This window comes from Apus apus, chromosome 7, assembly GCF_020740795.1.
Source record: "Apus apus isolate bApuApu2 chromosome 7, bApuApu2.pri.cur, whole genome shotgun sequence".
Lineage (NCBI taxonomy): Eukaryota > Metazoa > Chordata > Aves > Apodiformes > Apodidae > Apus > Apus apus.
In genome coordinates this window covers 25146169-25167966 of record NC_067288.1, presented here as the reverse complement: position 1 = coordinate 25167966, position 21798 = coordinate 25146169, and the positions used below count along the sequence as shown (strand labels likewise).

At 42.2% G+C, this 21798-nt stretch overlaps 1 protein-coding gene across 1 annotated transcript in view; it reads right to left on the bottom strand.

Annotated features, from left to right (window-relative positions):
* Positions 1–1421: 1421 nt before the first annotated feature.
* Positions 1422–21798, bottom strand: part of RNF11 (ring finger protein 11) — a 31391-nt gene continuing 11014 nt past the window's right edge. Inside the window, exons 2-3 of the mRNA XM_051625417.1 lie at positions 4492–4661; positions 1422–3928 (exon numbers count right to left, since the gene is read on the bottom strand). Of these exons, the coding sequence (XP_051481377.1) occupies positions 3757–3928; positions 4492–4661 (342 nt within the window). The 3' untranslated portion in view covers positions 1422–3756. The remainder of the gene's footprint in view (positions 3929–4491; positions 4662–21798) is intronic.

Here is a 21798-nt window from a genome sequence, read left to right as displayed (position 1 = left end):
AGAAGGGTTCTTCTGAAGATACTTTATTCATGTTCTTTTATAGGTTAACAACTAGTATGTCTGTTTTTAATACAAAGTGGTGTCTGTAAAAACCTGTATTTGTAATCAACTAGCATCCACTTTGTTTCTAAGTCCATTTTAATCCAGGATTTAACTTAACGAGAGGCCATGTGTGTTTGGTTTCAGCCATCTTGTTATTTATTTAACTGACAGTCTGAGTCAGAAGGATTTTCATCTTTACCACCATTGCACAAGGACAGGAAATGTCAAAGTGTTGAAACTGTGGCAACTTAAGTAAGTTCAGGTATTTCATAATCTCTTTGCCTAGAAACGTACACTTCTACCACTGCAAGGAGAGGTCTGTCAGCCTTCCAAACACCTAATTGCTTTCAGCCCTGGGAACTTGCAAGACAGTAGGAATTTTTAAAACCTTATGTGGTTAAAGCCCTTCTACAACAGTAGCTCCTCAGAAAGAAATTCTGAGCTTTTTTTTTTATATAGAAATGGTATGATTCCCAGATTTACATAATGAACTGGCAAGAAGTCACAAAGATGACCATCCTTTGACATAAGATGATAAGAATGGTAATTTCAGTAGCATGCAAGAATTTTTAAGCATAAAGGTCTTGATAAAATTGACTATTCATTATTTGTTATTGCATCTCTTTTGCCTCAGATTTGTGGGGATTTTTTTTATTCTATTTTGTGAGACAAAATCCATTTCCTACTATAATCTGCAAACATAACCCAACAGTCTCCTTGCTGTGCAAGAACCGTGGATGCTGGCGATGCCCTTGTCTCCCCCTCTGCTCTGTTTCTGGGGCAACTCTTAGGCTGTAAAAGGGAGAGCAGGTTGCTCTGAGCTGTGGTGTCCAGCACTGAGTAGGGGTGTGTGGACTTCCCTGTGCACTGGGTCTTGCAAAGGATTAAGGCTGATGATCCACTCTGCTATTGCTGGGTCTGTGCCAGGGTTGTTCTGCCAGGTAAAGTTCTACAGCACAACCAGTGATGTTGTACTGAACACTTTCTGGTTACTGTTGCTGCACCTACAAGCTTGCTTACGTACAGCAGCTGGAAGAGTATGGGTTTTTTCTTCAAATTTTAGCATGGGCCTGTCCAGCCTGAAACATAGAGCCCTGGCATCAGAAAAGCTATGATTGAACAGGTCCAGCTGAGTAAGAGCCAGCCCCTTCCCCTCACTGAACTGCAGCAGACTCTGGTTAGGAAACAGCTGTGCTGTAAATGGACTGTCTAGTATGTTTGAAGTGTAAGTGATTTATTAGACCCCTCTGGGACAGGAGGCAAATACTATCTTCATCTTACAGAGGGTGGAATGAAGACACGGAGCTGGTGTCACAACTGTAGCTAAAATTCAGGTTACATGTTACTCTGTGTTCAATCAGAAATCATCCAGAACAGCATTGCACCTAAAAACTTGAAAAAGCATTTGATTTATTTGTTATATTTACACAGTTGTCTTTAAGCTAAAATCTGAACTTTTTGGAATGTTTCTCTGTAATCAACTCTAGTTTTAGCCCTTCAAACCATTTTGCTATTTAACAAGTATTTTAATAAAAGTAACTTTTTCCCTTAGCCCGGTGAGTATATCAGTGTTAAAAGTTCAACTATACAAAGTGCCTAGAAAAGCATTCAGCTCAGTAATTGGTCACTTCATCTTTCTTTCAAATCTCTCTTCATCAAGTCGTGTAATAAATAAAGACTAACACCAACATGACAACGCTCTTTTTTCAAACTGTTCATTTGCCAGTTTTAACAAGATAAAAGAAATTAATACTTAATGTGGACACTGTTTTGCCAAAAAAAAAAAACAAAACAAACAACAAAAACCCAACCAAACAACCCACCCAAAAAACAATACCCCAAAACAGACAAAAAGAAGGAACACACATGGAATGATGAAAAGGAACAATGATATTGCACAACTTCAGGTCTCTCTTCCTAGATTTTGATCCATGTAAATAGGTATGTATGAATTCAGCAAAAAAAATGGTGCCCAGATACATGCTTAGCAATTTGAGTGTATCTAGAGCTGCAGACTGCTTCCAGGTCCATCTGACTGCTACTTGGGAGTTCTTCTCTAAGAGAGTAGGCTGCTGTCAACTGCAGGAATAAGAAATAAATCAACATGTCCATTCTACATTTGGCTGACCAATCCTTCAAAAAAATTATCCATACCATGCACCATTCTTCTATGCTGTAAATACACTACATCTTCAAAGTACTTGAGTCTTTAAACAACTAGGATCAAGTACTGGAAGTACATATGAAAAGCAATCAAGAATGTTCCCTGATTTGGTGTGGTTGACTTGAGATTGCATCTCCTTTTGCAAGATGTATGAGTGTTGTGTTGAGTGTATAAAAGTCACAAGTTAGGGGACATTAAGGAAAAGAAAGAGAAAAAACCAAAACGTGCTAAGTGGATAAAAGGTCTTAACAGCTACAATCTTGGCTAGACCACATCTTAAGAAGCACATCCTGTTTGCTACAGAAATGAGCTAATTGTGTCCTCCTGGCTATAGCACTACTGGTTCCCCCCTCAGCTGCTCATAGGACAGTCTGTGTTCATAGCAAGTTTGCATTTACATGCAGAACAAAAGGTATTTTTTTTTTCCTATCTGCTTGGTGGGCTGATGTGTCAGCCAGCAGGGCTTAACAGATACATTTCATACAGGAGACTGAGATACAGTATGTTTATTCTTAACTTCTGATAACCTAAGAACTACATGAAGAAGAGATGCAGTATCCATTTGCTATGAGCCAAGACAACCATTTTTAGGGAGAAAAAAGTAGAATAAGTGATTAATGCTAACACTACATTAGTTCCAAATTTATTTATTTTTTTCAGTCATGGTAGCTTAACTACTTATTGTCCTTCTGGCCCACTTTTTAAGCTGATCAAGTTAAAGGTGACATCTGAAAGTTTAAGGGCTATTGTTTCATCCAAACTGAAGCAAGTTATAAAAAGCCATGAAACCATAATTTCAGGACTTGTTTCATAGCTTCATAGTCTGTATCAGGTGTAGAAAAGGGATAATGCATCTCAGTTTGCTTACAGGCTAGGAGATCACTTTGAAGTCTGCATATTCCTAACTGCAAACAAAATATAGCACTTTTAACAGGTTATAAATAAACTGGTTTTCAAGCATAGAGCCAGCCCAACAATAACAATACACTATTAAAAAGACCTAAGGCAATGAATTCCATCTCCAATGGAAGAAAAAAAAAGGAAGAAAATAAAAATAAAAATAACTGTGCAAACAAGCTTAAAACTATTTCTTTTGTGCCAGTGTTATAAAATGTAGATTTCAATAAAGCCTTGACCCAAATGCCAGGACTTGTGAAAAGAATCAGAACAAAACTGGTTACTTTATTTAGGAAAAAAATACTCTTACCTTGCTGCTAATAAAATTGGATACACGTAGTTTAAACATTTACAGTTGCTGTAACACTTTACACAATTCCTATATAAGGGTGTAAGAACAAACATTAAAAGACAATGGTGGGTCAAGGCTTTACATTAAAAATAACAACCTACTTTTCTATAGTCTCTAAAATACTATGTTTTTTCCAATATTTGCAGCCATTCAGGAATATTTTATTTATTTATTTATTAGGAAACATATACTTTGTGCATGATCTTAATTCCTAATTCCTGGCTCTTTGGGCTGAATGACAAAAGGATCAAACCCATTAAAGTGGATGGTCTCCTTGAAGGTTTGGTGGAGAAACCCTGGCTCAGTTAGTCTCATATGATGAAAGCAGTGCTGCATCCACTGGCTCCATGCAGGATGGACAGGTAAAGGATCTCATCAACCAGTCATCTATACAGTCCAGGTGGTAAATGTGCATGCACGGCAGAAATCGGATAGGGTCCCCATAAACAAAGTCCATCATACAAATGACACATCTGGGGGGAAGAAAAAGACATCAGAGAAATATTGAAGCTGCTGGTACCATGCTGGCAAGTCAAAGTAGTGTGATATCTACTTTGGGTGTGCTTGAGTCAAACTTTTAGTAGCTGTAGCTACTGTGAGGAATTCTCAGCTCTGTCAGTGCTGGCTCCACCGACCACTAGATGTTTTTGGTGTTTCTATTGTAGAATGGTTACCAAGCCAGCAAGGGCAGGGAAGCCTTCAGTAGGCATGGTGGGGACAGGTCAGCAGAGTGCATACATGAGAAAAGGTAAAAGAGACCCCTACAAGTGAGGAAGTAACATGAAGTTATTTCCTCAAGAAGAGAGGAAAAAGAGGAAAAACCCTCTAAGGGCATGAATTACATGGGTCAGGGAAGTTAAGTTTCACCTGCAACTGGAAGAGCCTTCTGCATGGGTGGGGTTTTTTGCAGCAAGCTACATTAACTTACAGTCCCTGAAGAAAAGCTAAAAGCAGGAGGATGAGATGAGGTTTCCCAGGGCAGTACCATAAACCAAAGCCACAGCTACGTTAGTTCTGTTGGGTGTTTGTAACTTACTCTCTGATCTTCTTCTCGGAGCCGTCTCTTCCAGGGTCATAGACTCCTTTAGGTAGATGCTGAATAAGGCCTATCCTCTGGGCTATTCTGATCTGCTCCTCTTCTGTCAGCTGCGTGGCTAGCCTGGTCTGGCTAGGGGTGGGGTGATACACAGGAACAGGAACCTGCTCCTAAAATTAAAATATTTCCATTAAAAAAACCTTTCCTAGCCTCTAGTAGCACAGCACAGGCAATGTCTCTCACTCTCCCTCTCAGTCCCACAAATGTTTGTACCATCTCCCATGCCTACTTTGCAGTTTTGGGGCTATAATCATATTCAGAATAGGACAAAGAATTGAGGCCAGTGTCTTGAATAAGGAGCTGCTTTTTCTCTCCAGGAATCATTCATACATGAAATACACATACAAACTCCACAGGGCAGCAGGCAAATAAACCTCACAGGCACCTGGTTAACTGCTGAGATGCTGAACTGAACAAGGTGATGGCTGAGGAAGAGCCCCCAGTATTTGCAACAAAAAGTAGATTATTGGGGGTTTTTTATATTTAGGAAGGATTATGTGCAAAGATGAGGACAATGTGTGTTTAGAGAGGAAGGTTTCATTTGATCTATAATAACAAGCTCTAATCCAGTACTGTAGATTTTATTCCTTTGCATTTAAAAAAATGTCACCTGGACAATAAAAATAATAGTTGAAATCATCCAATTTTCACATTTGTTCTCACACATTAGTATGATTTTACAAGTACTCTCAATCTGGACTTCATCTGCTGTTTAAAGCACATACTTCCCAAACGAAAAACAAGCAACATGCAGGTATTAAGTACACAGTTCTTCCTCTGCTACATTCTCAAAGCTTCTTTTGAATATTATTGAACTTCAGATAATTTTACTAGCATTTATATTGACGCAGTACTCATTTTACTTGCTTTTTAAAGCAATTTTTTGGATGTAAATACCAATTTTGAACAGAAGATACTATTAGGACAGTAGTGGCCAGTAGCCATCCTTCTGCTTTTAACAGGGAGGTGATTTCTTGCAACTAGCCTCTTCTAATGCTACTTTTTAAACAGAGGAAAAAAAAAATAATCACCTTCTGGCTGTGTTCTGAAAATAAACCTGGTGCATCAGAGACACAACAGCATCAATTCATCAGTTTGAAAAATGCAGAAGTTGGTGTTTCAGAGGACACTGCTGCAGGACGAGGGGACTGCAGGAGGTGCAGCTGCAGGGCTGAAGTGCTGGTGCAGCACACGTGCCCTCCCTCCCACAGACTTCCCACGGCCCCACGACTGCTCAGGAAGATGTGGGCTTTCACTGTCTGTGGCAGAGCAACCACCTTCTGAGCACGTGTGCCTGACAGAGCACAGACCACTGTGGGCATCTCCAGGGATTTCCTGCAGCAGGAACCCAGCTGCCTTCCCCTCTCCGTTCCCTCTTTGCCTGCTCCAGCGATAGCCTAGTGCCATGTTTGGCACTGGGCAAAGCCCCGATGCAGGGGTTAACATGTGTAATGCTGCACCTGTAAACCCTGATAATGCAATTCCTCTTTGGCTGCTAGGACTCATGGCAAGCAGGAAGTCAGGCAAGACTCCTGGAAAGCTGGGAAAGAACAGCCCCAGGCACAGAGCCCCTCGCCAGCTGCTGCGGGGGGAGCCCAGCAGCAGAAGTCCTTGCTTATGAGAAATACCAAAATTACAAGTCTGCCTGACAGTTCTTCTTTCAACACAGTGCCTACCACTTGCAATTCAGCTGTGGGGTAAAATTCAAAGTCTTTATTTAGCTACTCCAGGATTTCCCCCTCTGATTTCCTAGCAGAACTCAGAGGAATTACAAGAAGGTTAAGAAGACAAAATGCCAGTCGTTCTGTAAGTCTGATTAATTTCCTCACTACTCTAAACTGTATTTCACAGAATCACAGAGTTCTTCTTTGGTTTAAATTACCTGAAGTATACACAGGAAAAGCATCAGCTGAAGCCAGAGATGACCTGTCAGATATTAACACTTTGCATTTGGAGAATCCCATCTTGGAAAACAAAACAGCTGCATGCACAGCACAGGCTGGTGCTAATAAAAGCCCAAGGGGAGGCTACTGTATTTAATATAACCCCCCTTGGCAGAACCACAACTGCAAGTGATCATGCAGAAATACAAGGAAAGGCAAAAACAGGAGGAGGACAAAAGATCCAAGAAACTCTCAAAGTATCTGAAAGTAACTGGCAACTGACAGTGAATGTCTGCCAGAACAGCAGCAAACTCATCAATCGCCTCAGCAGAAATACAGCAAAAGAAACTACAGTTAAATAGAATCTGTTGAGCATTAAAACTATCCCATTTGGACAACTCTGAAATGAGAAATCAGTCACACTATCCAACCAATGACTGCTTTGCCTAAATTCTGGACAGTAAATGAACAACTTTTAGGCCTGTAACAAGCCAAACAAGAACCAAACCTCTTCCCCTTGTTAAGAGTTTTGTACAGGCATTTGCTGTGGGCCACCACTGAGAGGCAGTTTGCCCAGGGAGCCCAGGTCTGCATTATTGCTCTGTGCTGCTTCCCCATGGAGACCTGAAGAACCAGGGCCTGATGGACCCCCAGGTCCCTTCCCCTGCCAAATACACACATGCTCTCCCAATCACACTGTATGGAAAAACTCCTCCATGTCTCAGGTTCCCTCCCAGCAGAGCCACCACCCTGTGCTACATGTCTGCCATGACCCTTTAAGGCAGGAATTTATAGTTGCCAGCTGTGGGCTTCTACAATTTCACATACTAGACAAGAAGCTCTTGTCAGATAAGGAACTCCGGGTGAAAATGGTGTTGACTTTCACTACATCGTCTTCATGCTTGTGAATATTAAACAGTGGGGTTGGTGTGGCTGCTGAGCTGTTGCAAAAAAACTGCATTAATTGTACTCTTGTAAACAAAACTGGGTGACCACTCAATACCCAGGACCCAGTGCACTTCCTTAACACGCTTTCAGGTGGCACTTCAATCTCACCTCCCAGTTACTATTTAAAGCCTGCCCAAACACAGCTAGCAGCCCACTGCATACAAACATGCCAGTAAACTGGAAGAACACAGCTGCACACATCACAGAGAGTCAAACTGTAAGATTGATCTTCCAAACCAGACCTCTCCCCCCAACAGATAAAAAGGTGTGTTTATACCTGTATGATACTGAAAATATTTACACTGTTTATTCATGAGAATATGAGAGTCCAGACTTATGACTTGGGTTTGCTGAAGTGACATTTGGTATCTTGAGAGGGGTCAGAGATGGAGCAGACTGCATGAAGTACCCCCTCAACTACACCCTGACCACCACCCACCAGTTGAGCTGGGCTCCATCAGCCCCACAGGCACCCACCCAGGTTGGCCCCACACCAGAGGCTGCATCCTCTGGCTTCACTACCCCATCTCTGAAGCATTTTGGGAAGTTAAGCTCATCCAACAATCATTTCAAGCTGCCTGTAAAGACAGAGCAAGGTCCTGCCTGTGCAGGTTGATCTTTCACAGTTTGTAATGGCAGAATCTTACCGACCCACATGAAGGCCAGGTCCTGTTCACTCCAGCATGGATACTCAAGGGTAGCAACATGAGGATTCGAGACTTCAGTCCACTTACATCTGTAGCTAGAGCCCCCCTGACCCATATAGATAGAAAAATATTGTATTCCTCAAGTAATTATAATTTTACTCCACAGACAAGCACTAATTTATTGCTCATGTCCCTTATCTACTATGGAAAATGTTCTGGCAGACCAAACTGCAAAATACTGAACTACTAGCCAACATCTGCACTATTTATCATGTGATAAAGGTGTCAGGCATTTCAAACTACAATGAAGTTTCATGTTAAATCTATTCCTCCATGCAAAAAAACTCACCAACTTTAAAAGGCCAAAACAAACCATAAAAACTATATACTCATGTCAGGCAAGGAAATAATCATTTTCTGGCACTTAATAAGCTTTAATAAATTATTTTTCCCCCATGTGAATTTAGTAATGATGAACCATCTCAGATGGCCACAGTCCTGGAGATACGTAACTTTTTTTCTTCTTAAAAAGTAGATGGAATCAGCATAAGTTTCCTTGGCTTTCTGTGCACAGAAATCATTCCTTCCTGATATTTATTCAGCCCTTAAGCAACAGCATTAATTTAGACTTGAGGACTGCAGTGGGGTTTGTGTCTCCATATCACTCTGGCTCCTCCTCCTTTGGGGGGGGGAGGAGGGGAATAATCAGAGGGCATCTGGAGGTCTGCATTTTTCACTTAGAAAAAAAATAAATGTTTTTGTACTTAAAAGGCCCAGACACTTTGTGTGCAGATTCCCAAGCACGTTTTGGGTTCTTGCCTAGAAAAAGGAGGTTTCTCATCAATACAACTTACCTTTGTTGCTTATGCTGCTGTAAATCTGCTTCCCTCTTGTTTTACAGCATTTTCATCATGTTTTTGCAAGTGCAATGAATTTGTAATACTCTGAAAACAGGTCAGTGGTAGATCAGAAACTCTCAATCCCTGGATAAAGATTATTTTAAGATCCCTCTACGCCACATATCAGCAGTGCCATGTGGGGGCTTTTGTTTGTTTGCTGTTTTTAGGAATTGCACCCAACATGCACAAATTATCCTTTCTAGAAGGTCAAAGGTGAGATGAATAATTCATAACATCTAATAGTTCCAGAGGTCCAAGCCCCCAGATGCTGGCTGCAGCCACCTGCTTTCCACTACTGGCCACTTTGCTCAGTTTCCATCTCTACATTTTCTTCCCCATCTGATCTAATGCTCTCAGTATGCCTCACCCAGGGATATTTATTTGCATTTTAATGCCAGATCACCAGCTTATCTGTTAATTCAGCTCGACAAAGATCTTTCTAGCTCTGTATACCCTCAGTCTTTTTTACTTTTTTTTTAAATACCAGGAGCTACGGCACTTGCGCTCCTTGCAGTTGCCACCTTGCTAATTAATGCAAATATAACAGTTCCATTTGAATTTCCCTAGCCATTCCCACAGCTCTTTTTTGAAATCCCTTCAATATGCAAATGTCTTTTTTTGCAACGTGCTGTCTGAAGGCAGCTGCACTGGTTCCCACACAGCTGCAGCAGGGCCACATATGCCTGGCCTGGCCTTTCTGCAGCTCCAACAGATCTTTCAAGCCTTGCTGCCTCCTGGCTTTCTCACTTCTAAGGTGAGATGCTTAGCAGGAAGGCTAATTAACTCATGTAGACACGAACAACTGCAGTTTCTAGATGTAAAGTCAGGATGTGAGACCAAAAAATTGGTGCTTTTTGCTTTCTTTGTAAAATCCCTGCTGAATGTTATGAAATTTTCTCTCCTTGCTACTTTATTACTCATAAGGAACTTGCTGGAATGATGGTCCAGGGGCCTTTCCTGAGAATGCCATTCTGATCCGGGTGAAAAGACTCAAACTCCATCCATATACGAATACACATTCTGAAATAATACCCTCCCCCAAGACACATTACTGTAAAACCACTCACCATTATAATGTGCATTATACGACAATTCCAGCTTACTTTAATAATCCTTAGAATATTACGAGCAGCCTGCCAACTATAAAAACCTTTTTCTGCCATGCAGAAGAGAACAGTTCATTTATAAACCTGAACACCAGCTGCTATAAAACATCACGTAATGAAATCGTTACCCAATCTTTAATGTTCCTGCTTCCAGGTATCAGTCAGTATAAATAACTGCTGAACACTTACTCTAAAATTAAAGTCCTTTTGAAAGAAAAATCCCCTCCTCTCTTCTCTCCCACTTAAGAGGAGACACCTGGGACAGAACCAGATCAGAGAGGAGCCCTTCTGGCACAAGGTGGAATCTAAAGCAGGGGTTTGTCTAGCAGACCCCATTCACTTAACAGTAATAAGAGTAAAAAAGAGTTTAAACATTAAATTAACAGTGTATGAATCAAAACTGTAACTGATCCTTTACTAAATTTTCGAGAATGCCAAGGACTGATTCCCTTTGTTTATGTGAAAAGATCCAAGTAGTTATCTTCCAACAAATAACAATATATTTCACAACAGATTCATTGTACTGCTCTAACTACACGCTCACCTTACAATACAGTTCCAGGTCCTTGCATTTCTCAGGATTCCCACATTCCCCCCTAAGACAACTAATCACACAAGTTCAAATTTGGAATGTATGTTTAATTCATGTGGAACTTTAAGGCTGATAAATCTATACTTAATTTAAGATTTATTAATGGATTGCTCTGCTACTGCTTGCTAGAGAAAGCTACTTTAACTGTTCATCACCATTTTAAACAAAATCACTTTACTTTTACTTTGTTTGATCTATTTATTCCTTTATAAGTTTGACAGCACTGACAGACACAAAAACCAAACCCACAACATACAAAATTTTACATCTCAGTTTTTCCTTTAAAGTTTTCTCATTTAAATACTAAATAGATCATTTTCATACAGAAATAAAAGCATGCCCTAGCATCTTCCTGCTCCATAGCCAGTAGGAGGGGAAGGCTCCAAAACCCAGCAAGGACCCCTCTGCACTAGGAATATTCTCAGGTACATAGACTTTTCCCACCTGGAGCGGTAGGAATTGTGCATTGTAAATATGGTCAGTAATGAATGTAACAACAGACAAGAAATGGTCTGTAACAGAGGAGAAGAACCTGCAGAATCTGCACAGCATCTCCCCAGCTGTCAACCCCAACTCAGCAGCAGCACCACGCCGTTTCAGTCAGACACCATTTCAGAAGGATGTCTGGGTTTGTTTGTTTTTTTTTAACTCCACAGTGGCTCCACACTGAGGGCCTGGCCTCATTCATTCCTAAAACTGCAAAATCGTCCTTTGCCTTTTTCACAATTATTCCACTGAAACTACTGAGAGAGAAATCTGAAGAGTTGGAAAAGATAAGCAACCATCAAAGAGAGTGAGTCCTGGCTGCCAACTCTTAAAATACGTCATGTCCCCTGAGGTCAGCTTTGCTACCAAAACCAGGGCTGCAGGCAGAGAGAGAGGAAGTACAAACTAGATGTATCCTGCCTGCTGCTTTACTCCAGTCAGTGACAAGGACTACTAGAGAAAGGGACGTTTTCAAGCTTCTTACCTGTGCTGTCACACAAAACCAAAAAGACACCTACCTACTGCCAGGTAAATACTCTGTGGTGCCCCTTTCAGCTTGGCGAGTGCAAACCCAGCCATACCTGGCAGATGGAAATCACCTGCTGCTCTGTAATTTGATTAACCATCAGTGCAAACCTAAATACAAAAGATTAGTAAGAAGCAGTTGTAGGGGAAAAGCAGTAATTAAAAAGCAGTAATTAATCCCTGGAAGCACACACTCCTGACACAACCAGACAGTTTTTAGATTTCCAGGCTGCACAGCAGGTTTCTCTGGCTCAAGGGTCATATTCTTGGGTACAGTTTCACTAGCTGAATTCTTGTTCACCAGCTTTGCATGGGTTTTAGCTGCCCTTGTGCCTTTCTCCAGTGATCCCATCAAACCAGCAGGGTGTGAATTTCTGCAGGAAGGGGAAAGCACATACACCAACACATCCCAGACCATCTAATTGCCCACCAGAGAACTGACTCCATCTCTCCAGAAAGCCCAACTGACAGCTCCACTTACAGCATCAGGCTACAACTTCTGAAATATAACCAAGTCCTCTTATTACAGCTCCTAGCAAGTTTACTTTAATAGGTTATTTTTCTATAGAGAGGGATAAGATTCATAAACAATTTACAAAAAAGTCATGCTTTTCTGTCAAGCTGCTGCAGTGAGCAAAGCCAGGGAAGAACAGTTGCCCTAAACATCAAATTAGGGACACTCAGGCACAAAACACAGCCTCCTGAGAGCTGCACACCCCAAGGACTACAAACCAAAGCAGCTGGGTAAGGAGAAAATCTAGCAGAAGGGGCCAGTAGTCATTTCTTCTGCAGCTGGTGGTAGAAAAACAACACATGTATGTGGATCATCCTACCCCCACAAGCAAACCACAACATCTGCATTATGGGTACATGTTCTCTCCTCCTTACGCCAAGTGGTTATCTTTGCAGAAACCCCTTCTTACGCCTGGCAAGCGCCGACAGCTGTTATAGTGCTGTATGATTCAAGCAAGACTGGAGAAATGAGGAGCAGATTTAACAATAAATAAAAACATGAGGTTTTGGGAAGAAAAAAAATGGTCCTGTAGTGGAAGGGGCTGAAAACAAACATCTCTGTCTCCTCTGCTGAAGGGTACAGAGTGAACCTATTGTGTCCCATTAACTTACTGCTGTGGAACTGCTTGCTAGCAGGAAGCAAAAATGAAAAAGAACACCCCAAACAAAAGAACCTGGTTAACATGTTTTTTGGAGGCTACATTCAACCACGAGAGATGGGGAAGCACTCCTGAGCTTGCTCACCATCTGCCCTGCTTGTCCCATGATCTCAGAAACATGTGGTTTGTCCCAGACACCATCCTCCATGCACATGCACCCAAACTGCTCACTCAGAGGCTTTGACTCACCTCAGGGTACAGAAGACAAAAAAGCTTAAGCTTGCACATGCTCCTGAGACAGAAGCTTAGCTCAAATCTACCCTCCCATAACCCCCAAAGCATTGCATCACTCGGACAACTCCGTGCAAGTGCCTCCCATGAAGGGCTTGGTATGGATTGCTGGGCATGCAGGCACTCAATGGAGAGGACAGGCACACAGGTGGCTTCAGGTGGGCAGTGTAATGCCCTAAGAACAAGTAATGGTGCACACCATGCTCTGAACAGGCTACTGAACCCTCAAACTCAGTGTAGCCAAGCTAAGCACACACAAACACTGCTTACCTCCTGGTGCCATTCCAGGGAATTTGGGAATTCGAGTGCAGCTGACTCCAGCTGGTCTAAAACTGTGCTGCCTCTGAGGCATGGGTGCTGCCACTGCCCTTGCACTGGCTCTAGTCACTGGCTGAGAGGACACTGATCTGACTCTTCACCTCATGAACAGCAAACAAGCCATTACCACCAACTGTGCGATAGCTACAGCCACTGAAAAGCTGGAAAGAGGCAGCCAAGAGATAAATGGAGGAGTGCCCCTGTCAGGGACCTCAGCCAGTTATGAAATCCTAACTCCAAACACTTAAAAAATAGCAAGAGTGCTAAAACTTATCTTTTGGCAAGAATGGGGTCAGCTTCGAGGCAATTCTAGGAAAAAACTGCCCTTCTGAGTACTTCAGGAACAAGATGGCAAAATTACAGAAATCAGCCTTAATTAGCCAAGAGGAAAGGCTGGGGACAAAGGGCCAAAACAGGGAGTAAATACCAAAATACACATAAGCCAAAGATATGAGCAATCAATCAGGAGAGAACTGCTGAACTATACATACAGGCTGTATTCCTATGTGTAAATACAAGATGTACATATGTATACTTACAGGTGCTAGTTTGAGCTAAGAACAGCATATAGCAGATAAATAACTAGGAATGTATTTAAGAAAACGTATCTAGTGAGTAGGATATCAAAAGACCAGTGAAATCCACTGACAAATGATGTTATCTCTAGGCTCAGAATATGGTGTTATCCGAGTGTTACTGTTCAGTGACACAGCAGGCACCCTCCTTGGGCACAGAGGGTTACCCAGCACACAATTTAACAGCTCTACCTAAAGCAAGTTTCAACTCACATGCAAAACCATCGTATCAAATGCAACTCCTCATAGACCAAGTTCCTAAAACAGCATTTAAATCAACACAATAGCCCCAGTTGGAATGGGAACACCACCCCCACGTATGGGTCTTCTGGGAGGTATCAGTTTAGCTTCAGATAAGAGGTAACACATAATGAAAACAAATGGGCAGATAAAAAGTAACTATCTCAGATTATCTACCCCTGATGTACTATCCTAGGTGACAACACAAAATACTTTTCAAGAGCCACACAGTTGTAAGCAAGCACCAAAAAGGAGGTTTTTAAGGGGTCACCAGTTCCTCTTATAGAGATACAGTGTGACACCCGATGAAAATACACAGAAGAAGCAACACAGGAGAAGGCTTCTGCAAACCCTGACAGGAACCTTCACCAGAGAAGGGGTAAAGAACATCTGATGAGGCAGAGCATCACAACCAAGTTACACTAGCCCTGGAAGGTGGGCTAGCAACTGGCTCCCTCCAGCAAGGTGAGCCAAGAAGAAACCTGATGGAGAATTTTCCATCAGGCCTCAGAGCAAACAGGGACTCGGCAGAGCAGAACTCACAACACGCAAAACTCGGCCAAACCATAAAGAGAGGAGAGAAAACAGATTTCTCTACTGAGGATAAATGACTTGGGGGAGTAGAGTGTTAACAGTCCACATCCTATTGCAGAAAAGCTTCAAAAAGCAGATGGGGCTGGTGATGAGCTGGGTCTGCATAATCACAGAGCAAGAAAACCTGCAGCAGAGAAACTGCTGGCATGGGGCACCTGCTTTGAGACCGTGTCAGCAAAACAGCCCATGACAGCAGGGTTTGTTTCAAAACTCAGGAATCTTGTGTTGTACTTCACTTGATCATAATTTTGTACTCAATCTGAAATACTTTAATTACCTTTCTAACAAAACCATCCTTAATAATGAATGCTTGCTCAAGCAGGAAACTGCCACACCTTGGCAGTTTGATGGTACACTCAGATCCACAGGCCTTTTTATTTTCTTAATAGCATGCAAATGTCTGTCATAGAGTGAATGCACCTAAGATCCAGGTATGTGGCTTGACATCTCAGCCTAGGCAGGGCAGCAGGGGACTGGGCTGTGCAGAGGCAGCCAGGAGGCTTTCTGAGGCCAATTAAAGGATATAATCAATGCTGCGTTTTGCAACAGCTTAACCACGGCTTTTTTTTAAGCATGCCTCTGCATTAGCCGGCTAGAAAGCCACAGGTAGATGAAGCCTCATGTATGTGAAGGATACACAGGACACCTGCCACACCTTAAGGCACCTCAGTTGTGGGACAAGTCTTGGTGTGCAGCTGTCCCAAGTGTCACCAACACCAAGGTGTTGATGACAATGATGGCAAGGATGTCTCCAGTGCCCACCCAGCCAATGGCTCCTCCCTTTCACCAGATCCTGAGTAATCCGTGGGGGAATTTCTATGATTCCTTTTGAAGCTGAAGCTGGAAAGGGGGTTTGCATTGAGGTGCCAAGAGCACCCTGAAACACGGGGCTGTACTCGAGGTTTCAGCGCAGCCCTGACCTCCGCATCCTAACGACACGGTCACCTCTCCCAGGCACACACTCGCTGCCATCGCCCACTTCAGTGAGAATGAACACACCCAAAAATGAGACTCAGCTATTTGCTTAGCATCATTTGATAATAACATTAATTATTTCAACTTCAAGTTAATGAGCAGCAGCAGTAAACAGCCAGAGGCACCAATTCAAGCTATCAGCTCATCTCAGCCGGTCATTTATTAATCCTAAAGGAATGTCTCAGGCATTAGACAATTATTACTAGATCTCTTGGTCTGCTTTTTGGGTTTTTTTTTAAGCAGTGCTCTATCTAAAAGCAAGGAATGACTGTATGAACATTAAAGCACACTAAAGCCTGACGAAGCTCCACTTTCTAATGCAGTATTAGCAGTGAACACAAGGGCAACACTTCTATTTTTTCCAGCAAGTCTTGTCCTCACAAGCAGTGACTCTGCGTTTTTAGCTCACAGGGCAGGAATCCAAGTGTGATCTCATGCAACTGTCAAACCTCTTCTAACAGAAAAGAGGCCTGTGCCAAGGACAGGTAGAAAAATCATAAATAGCTCTCAAAGGAGTTGGTTATGCAAGCAAAATATTTCCAGAATGTGTTTTTTTCCTACTTATTTTAGGGTTTTCAATGCACAGAGACAGTTCAATGAGCATCTGGGCTTTCCTTTGACACTAGAAAAGACATGTTCACTTTACTGCTACATATGAGACATGCAGCCAGCTGGACAAGCCACACACATCTAGTTTCATGGATGAGTAAGGTACAAGGTCCTTCACTAACTGTATAAGCAACCACCTGCCTAATAAATATTTTTAGTCTGTGGTATTTTTTTTAAATACTCTTCTTTGGAGCTTGCCTCTGCTGGTTTCACACCAAAATCACCTGTGCTAGTTTCAGCAGAGGTGGTTTCAATGGGGAACTGCAGCAGGTCCAAGGCTCTGCAAGGGCACAGGAGGAGAAGGGGAACCTGGAGCCCAGCCCAGGCTCTGCAGCTGCCTCAGCTCTGTCCCAGTGTTCGACCCCAATGGGATGGAGAAAAAACTCAACACTGTTAGGCAGGTTCCCTGCTTACCCCAGCTCCCAGGAAGATGGCAAAAGCTTTGTTCACATTGCAACTGTCTTTCTGAAGAAGTTGAGATTTCCACAACAGACTCCTCCTGCTGACTGCAAGTACCAGACAGTAAGATCTACACATGTCCCCCACTCCCACTCCAGTGGCACACTTGGTAAGGATTTTTAATGGAGCCATGAGTTCAGTGTCAGGGACAGGGTGGTTTGCCTTAGCACACACCCTGCAGCCACCACAGCGAAGGGCTGGGCAGGACCAGGCCCACCACTGGCCAATATGTCACCTCCACAGTGCCAGGGACGCAGCACTCAAGCACCTACTTAAGCACTTGCCCAAATTAAGGCTCAGGCTGCTACAAAATCTCAGAAAAACAGACAGCTGTTTGAGAGGAAGGACACGAATACAGAGAGGTCATTTTTCTGAATATGGACTGACTGGTTCAAAGACAAAAGCCCATTTCAACCCAGCTCGCCCATGTGAGAGCACAGAGCAGCTGCAAAGTCTGAAGATCTCCAGCCTGAGCTCATCCATACGCAATGAGGGATCTTTCCTGATGTGGGACGTGCACCAGAAGCCTGGAACAGCTACTACAGTCATAGATATGATCAGTTTAGAGCTGGTGTTTAGAAGATTACATGGGAATACAAAGGTTACCTGCACAAATCTAAAAGCACTAATTAACTAAGAATGTTACCCGTGACTTTCAAATACTTCAAATGACACAGATTGGAGGAAACTCCTCAGGCCCTGCACCAAAGTGTAACTCTACTATAGGTGAGTTAAGTATTATTTCTGCCCTTAGAGGCAGAAATGAAAGCCTAATGTCATTAACATTACATTACCAACACTCTTTCAGGCCTTATGAAGATATAAAGAAATACTTCTACTTACTGTAGTCTCCTGCCTCAATCTTTAGGGAGGAATAACCATGCCCTGCTACAACCCACAGGATCACTAAAGTAAGTTTTTCCAGTTTATACAAACACAAACTGCAGTCATGACAAAACACCCTAATGGATAAGAGTGAGCTATAAGCAGAAAGCTTTGAGACAGTAAAGCTGGAGGTATTCAGTATGTCACAGTGTCCAAAAAATATACATACAGCCACAGCAAAACAGCTATCAAGAAAGCCCTGGGAGTTTTTTAGTTTTAATTAATGACATTTAGTCTAGAATATGCCTTCTTACCTTGGGAGACATTAGAGTGTAACTACAGCACTAACTGTAATGGCTGGAAGAGAAGACAAAAAAAAGGTGGAAATCTTCTTGCTCTCGTTTTAACTTTATTAGCATTATCATCAATTACTACAGAAATATTGTAGATACTTTTCTAGATTTATTTTTTTTATAGCTCATCATACACTCACCAAAAGGACACCCACCTGAAGTGCATCTCCAAGAGGCAGGAGATCCACAAGTGTAGTCTGGGAAGCAAAAGGCATTTAGTGCCACTTCTCCTCCCGGTCTGAGGACCTGCAGGACTAAACTAATTTTGTCTCCTTCTGCACTGCTGTGGTTAAGTGAAGTCAGTGAAGGTGCTTCCCTAGGCATACTCAAACTTTTTGAGTAATTTCTGAACCAAACAGGCAAGGTAGCCAGATTATTCTGAATTCCTGTCTTTATCTGGGATAGCTCCTTTCCTATAGGCACATCTCCAACACAGTGAAGGCATGAATATAAATTAGTGCAGCAATTTTTTTGTTCTTCCATTTGTTGTTTTGCATCAGGAAGTCTCCCAATAATTTTGGGAGAGTGGCAGCTCTAGATATTTCTTAGGGAACAGAAAAGGGCTTGGCATGGTTTTCTCCATGAATTCTGGCAAAAATGAGCCAAGCCACAGAGCAAGTTCCCTACCGAGCAATTTCAGACTGGCAGATAAGGTTAAAGAAATTCTCTTTGCTCTGCTGAAGCTTTGTACAGAAATTAGCCTTGAAACAGGCCTGGTCCTGATTTTTTTGTATCATTACATGCACAACACAGCATTCCTGGTGAGGTCTTCAGCATGGTTTGGAAAGGTTTACTCCAATGAGAGAGGATAAAGGCTAGGAGAGTATGAAAAGGTGGTTGTCCCTTGGACTTCTGAGCTGCAGATTTAATGTAAATATTGTCTATGACTTTCATTACCAGTCACCATGACAAAATTCTCTGCAAGATGCTGAGCAGTCAGTCAGTGATCCCTCAGTCACTTAAAATATACCCTGCTTTAATCTTCCCCCCCACACACTGACTATGGATGAGACAGATTTTGTTTTGCAGAAAAAACAAGTTACTTGGATATCATATCCATTAATAAACTAAGATAGAAACATCAGCCTAGAAAAAACAAAGGCTGAAAGGAATATGGGACTGATTTTTAAATAAGAGTAGACATCACAAAAGCAGCTGAAGATCTGTTTGGTACAAGAATAACAGGAGCAAATTTCCCATAAACAAACCAAAAAAGTGAAATAGCTTCTTGAGCCTTAGTTTTTGGTTGATCACAAGAGGATCCCCTGTAAGAAAAATAAGGGCAGAGCTGACCAGTGTCTTATAAGATCACACAGTATCTGCAGAAAAGAACTTCACTGAGCTTAAGCATAACTATCTGAATATCACCTTGTTCAGATTCCAGAAAACAGTCTAATTCACACATTTGTAAATTTGCAATCTCCAACACTGGACCGAACAGGGCTCCTATCCAAACTAATATAATCTATCATGCAGCACAACGAGCAATAACACTTGTCATACTTAACTCGAAGCTCACTTAAATAAAATACTGAAGGTAATGCTCATTAAATCTGAGCCTCATTTTCTTGAGGCAGTTTTAAACATCTGCAGACACTGCCGTAAGTGGGTGCACCTGCAAGCTTAAGATACTAACAAAACAAAAGCTTTACAAGTTAGAGAAGGAATATTTGGGCAAAATAATGTTCCATTAGCAGTTCTCGTTTGATCTCTGCTAGGTTTTCAATAGCTCACTGATAGAACACACCAATGGCAGGAGCACAAAGGTTCTTGGCCAAACCCTCTTTCTAGCAGCACAAACTAAGGTAGAAGCAGGAGAGATGGCAGGGCTGAAAAAAAAAAAAAAAAGACCTTTATAAAGTTTGTTCTGCTGACTCTATGCTAGTAGGAACTTTTAGCACATTCTGAAATGCCCAGCTTTACAAACCCACTTGTGCTGCTTGCTCACCAGTGACCAACAAGGTCACAGAATTGACAAGGGTTGGTGACACTGTATAAGCAGATGCATGAAGAAGATTTGCTGCTCAAGTGTATTTCTTAAAATAGGGTTTTGTCTCTCTATTTGCTGTAAATAAAACTGACTTCAATAATAGAAAACTCATGGCCTCTCCTGAGGGGCACCAAACTAGCACAGGGAGCCACAACAGGACAAGCAAATTGAGGTGGGCAGCTTAGCATCTGCTCTTGCAGAGTTCTATAATTTCTTAATTTTGAACGTTTTAGACAACAGGGAGGCTGTTAAATTAAAAGCCACATACACTGTCAAGTCCTCACATACATATGCACAAAGGTAATCAAACTCCTAACAGAAGTGACAAAGCTTGCCAAGTTATGTTCAGACTTTGGAAACCATCCATGGAGTCATACTGGAAGGCTTGTGTGAGGAAAGAGGCAGAGCAGCACCCCACAATGCAGATGAATGATGTTACTGTAGTCAGCTCTATCCCAAGGGATATCACAGTCTGCTGCACAACATGAACAGGCTGTGAAAGTCCTCACCCATTCCTGCATTTACCAAATCTACTCATGAACTGTTAGGCAACATTAATGAAGTGTCTTTAAAAAAGAAAAAGGTTGAGGAAAGTGTCTTTAATGGAAGTTGTGGTAGACAGGTTTATATTATTTTTTTATGTTTTGTTAAGACTTTTTTTTTAAACCAGAAAGATCACATTTAAGAAAAACAGAACTAAGGCCTTGTCTACATCAGAGATTTGTCCTGAAGCAGCAAAATCCCTCCAATTGAATCATCACCCCACTGAAGTTAGAAATGACACCTTTAGACTGCACTTCATGTACAGGTAATTCCCAAATACACTCACTGCCCAAACCAGTATCAGGCATTCATTCTGTGCATGCTCTGGTATCCAGTTAAGTCCCAGTATATCCTTAATTAAAACACGGAGAAGCCGAAACTCCTGTAATACTTGGTGGTAACAGCTTGCATCGAACACCTGACACCTTTAGACCTTTCCAGAGATGTCAGTAAGTAAGATGCAATATATAGATTGCTAAGAGTGCAGATAAATAAACTGACAGGAAGTCAGTTTGGTTCACTAAGCTGACAGGAGGAAGTAAGAATAAAAAAAACCCACAACATTTCAGACACTTGAAAAGGTATGAGCTGACTCACTGAGAGGATCAGATAAGCACCACAGCCTGTGAAGCATGTGGCTGCGAGAGGAAAACAGGAGGGAAAAGTGAAGTTAGATCAGACCACCCTGTGCCAGATACATGGATGCACACAAGGCGGATCATGAGGAGCTGCATTTTTGCCTGGTTTCAGTTCATGGCCTGCTGAACACTGAGATGTCCCTGAGTCTCTCTGTTGGCCTCAGCTGCCTTCACTCCCAAGCAGTGTCTGCCAAAGTCATTATTTCTAAGTGCTGGAGCAGACTCCTGCCTCAAATCAAGTTGAATGAACACTGATGCCAGTTTCCCCACGTGCCTGATGTGTACACAACCCAAAACAGAGGCACCAATGTTCCTGGTGTGGTGAGGTCCCAGGGAAGGAGTTATTTGGTGGTGTCAGACAACAGCACTTTCTTTAGGAATACAGAAAGTACCCTTCTCTCTCCAGAAAAGCCGCAGAAGCACAAACAGCTCATGTTGCTGACACACTGATTCAGATAAACCCTCCTATATTTAAAAAACACCTTATGCTGACAAAGGTATGGACTAATTTCCCCCAGACTATAGAACTCTTCCCTGTTTGACTTGTTACCCCAAGGTGGAAACATTTGTCTGATCCCTCAACACCAACAGCCTGCTTGGCAGGATCTGTTACATAGCTGCTACAACCATTTTCCCAGT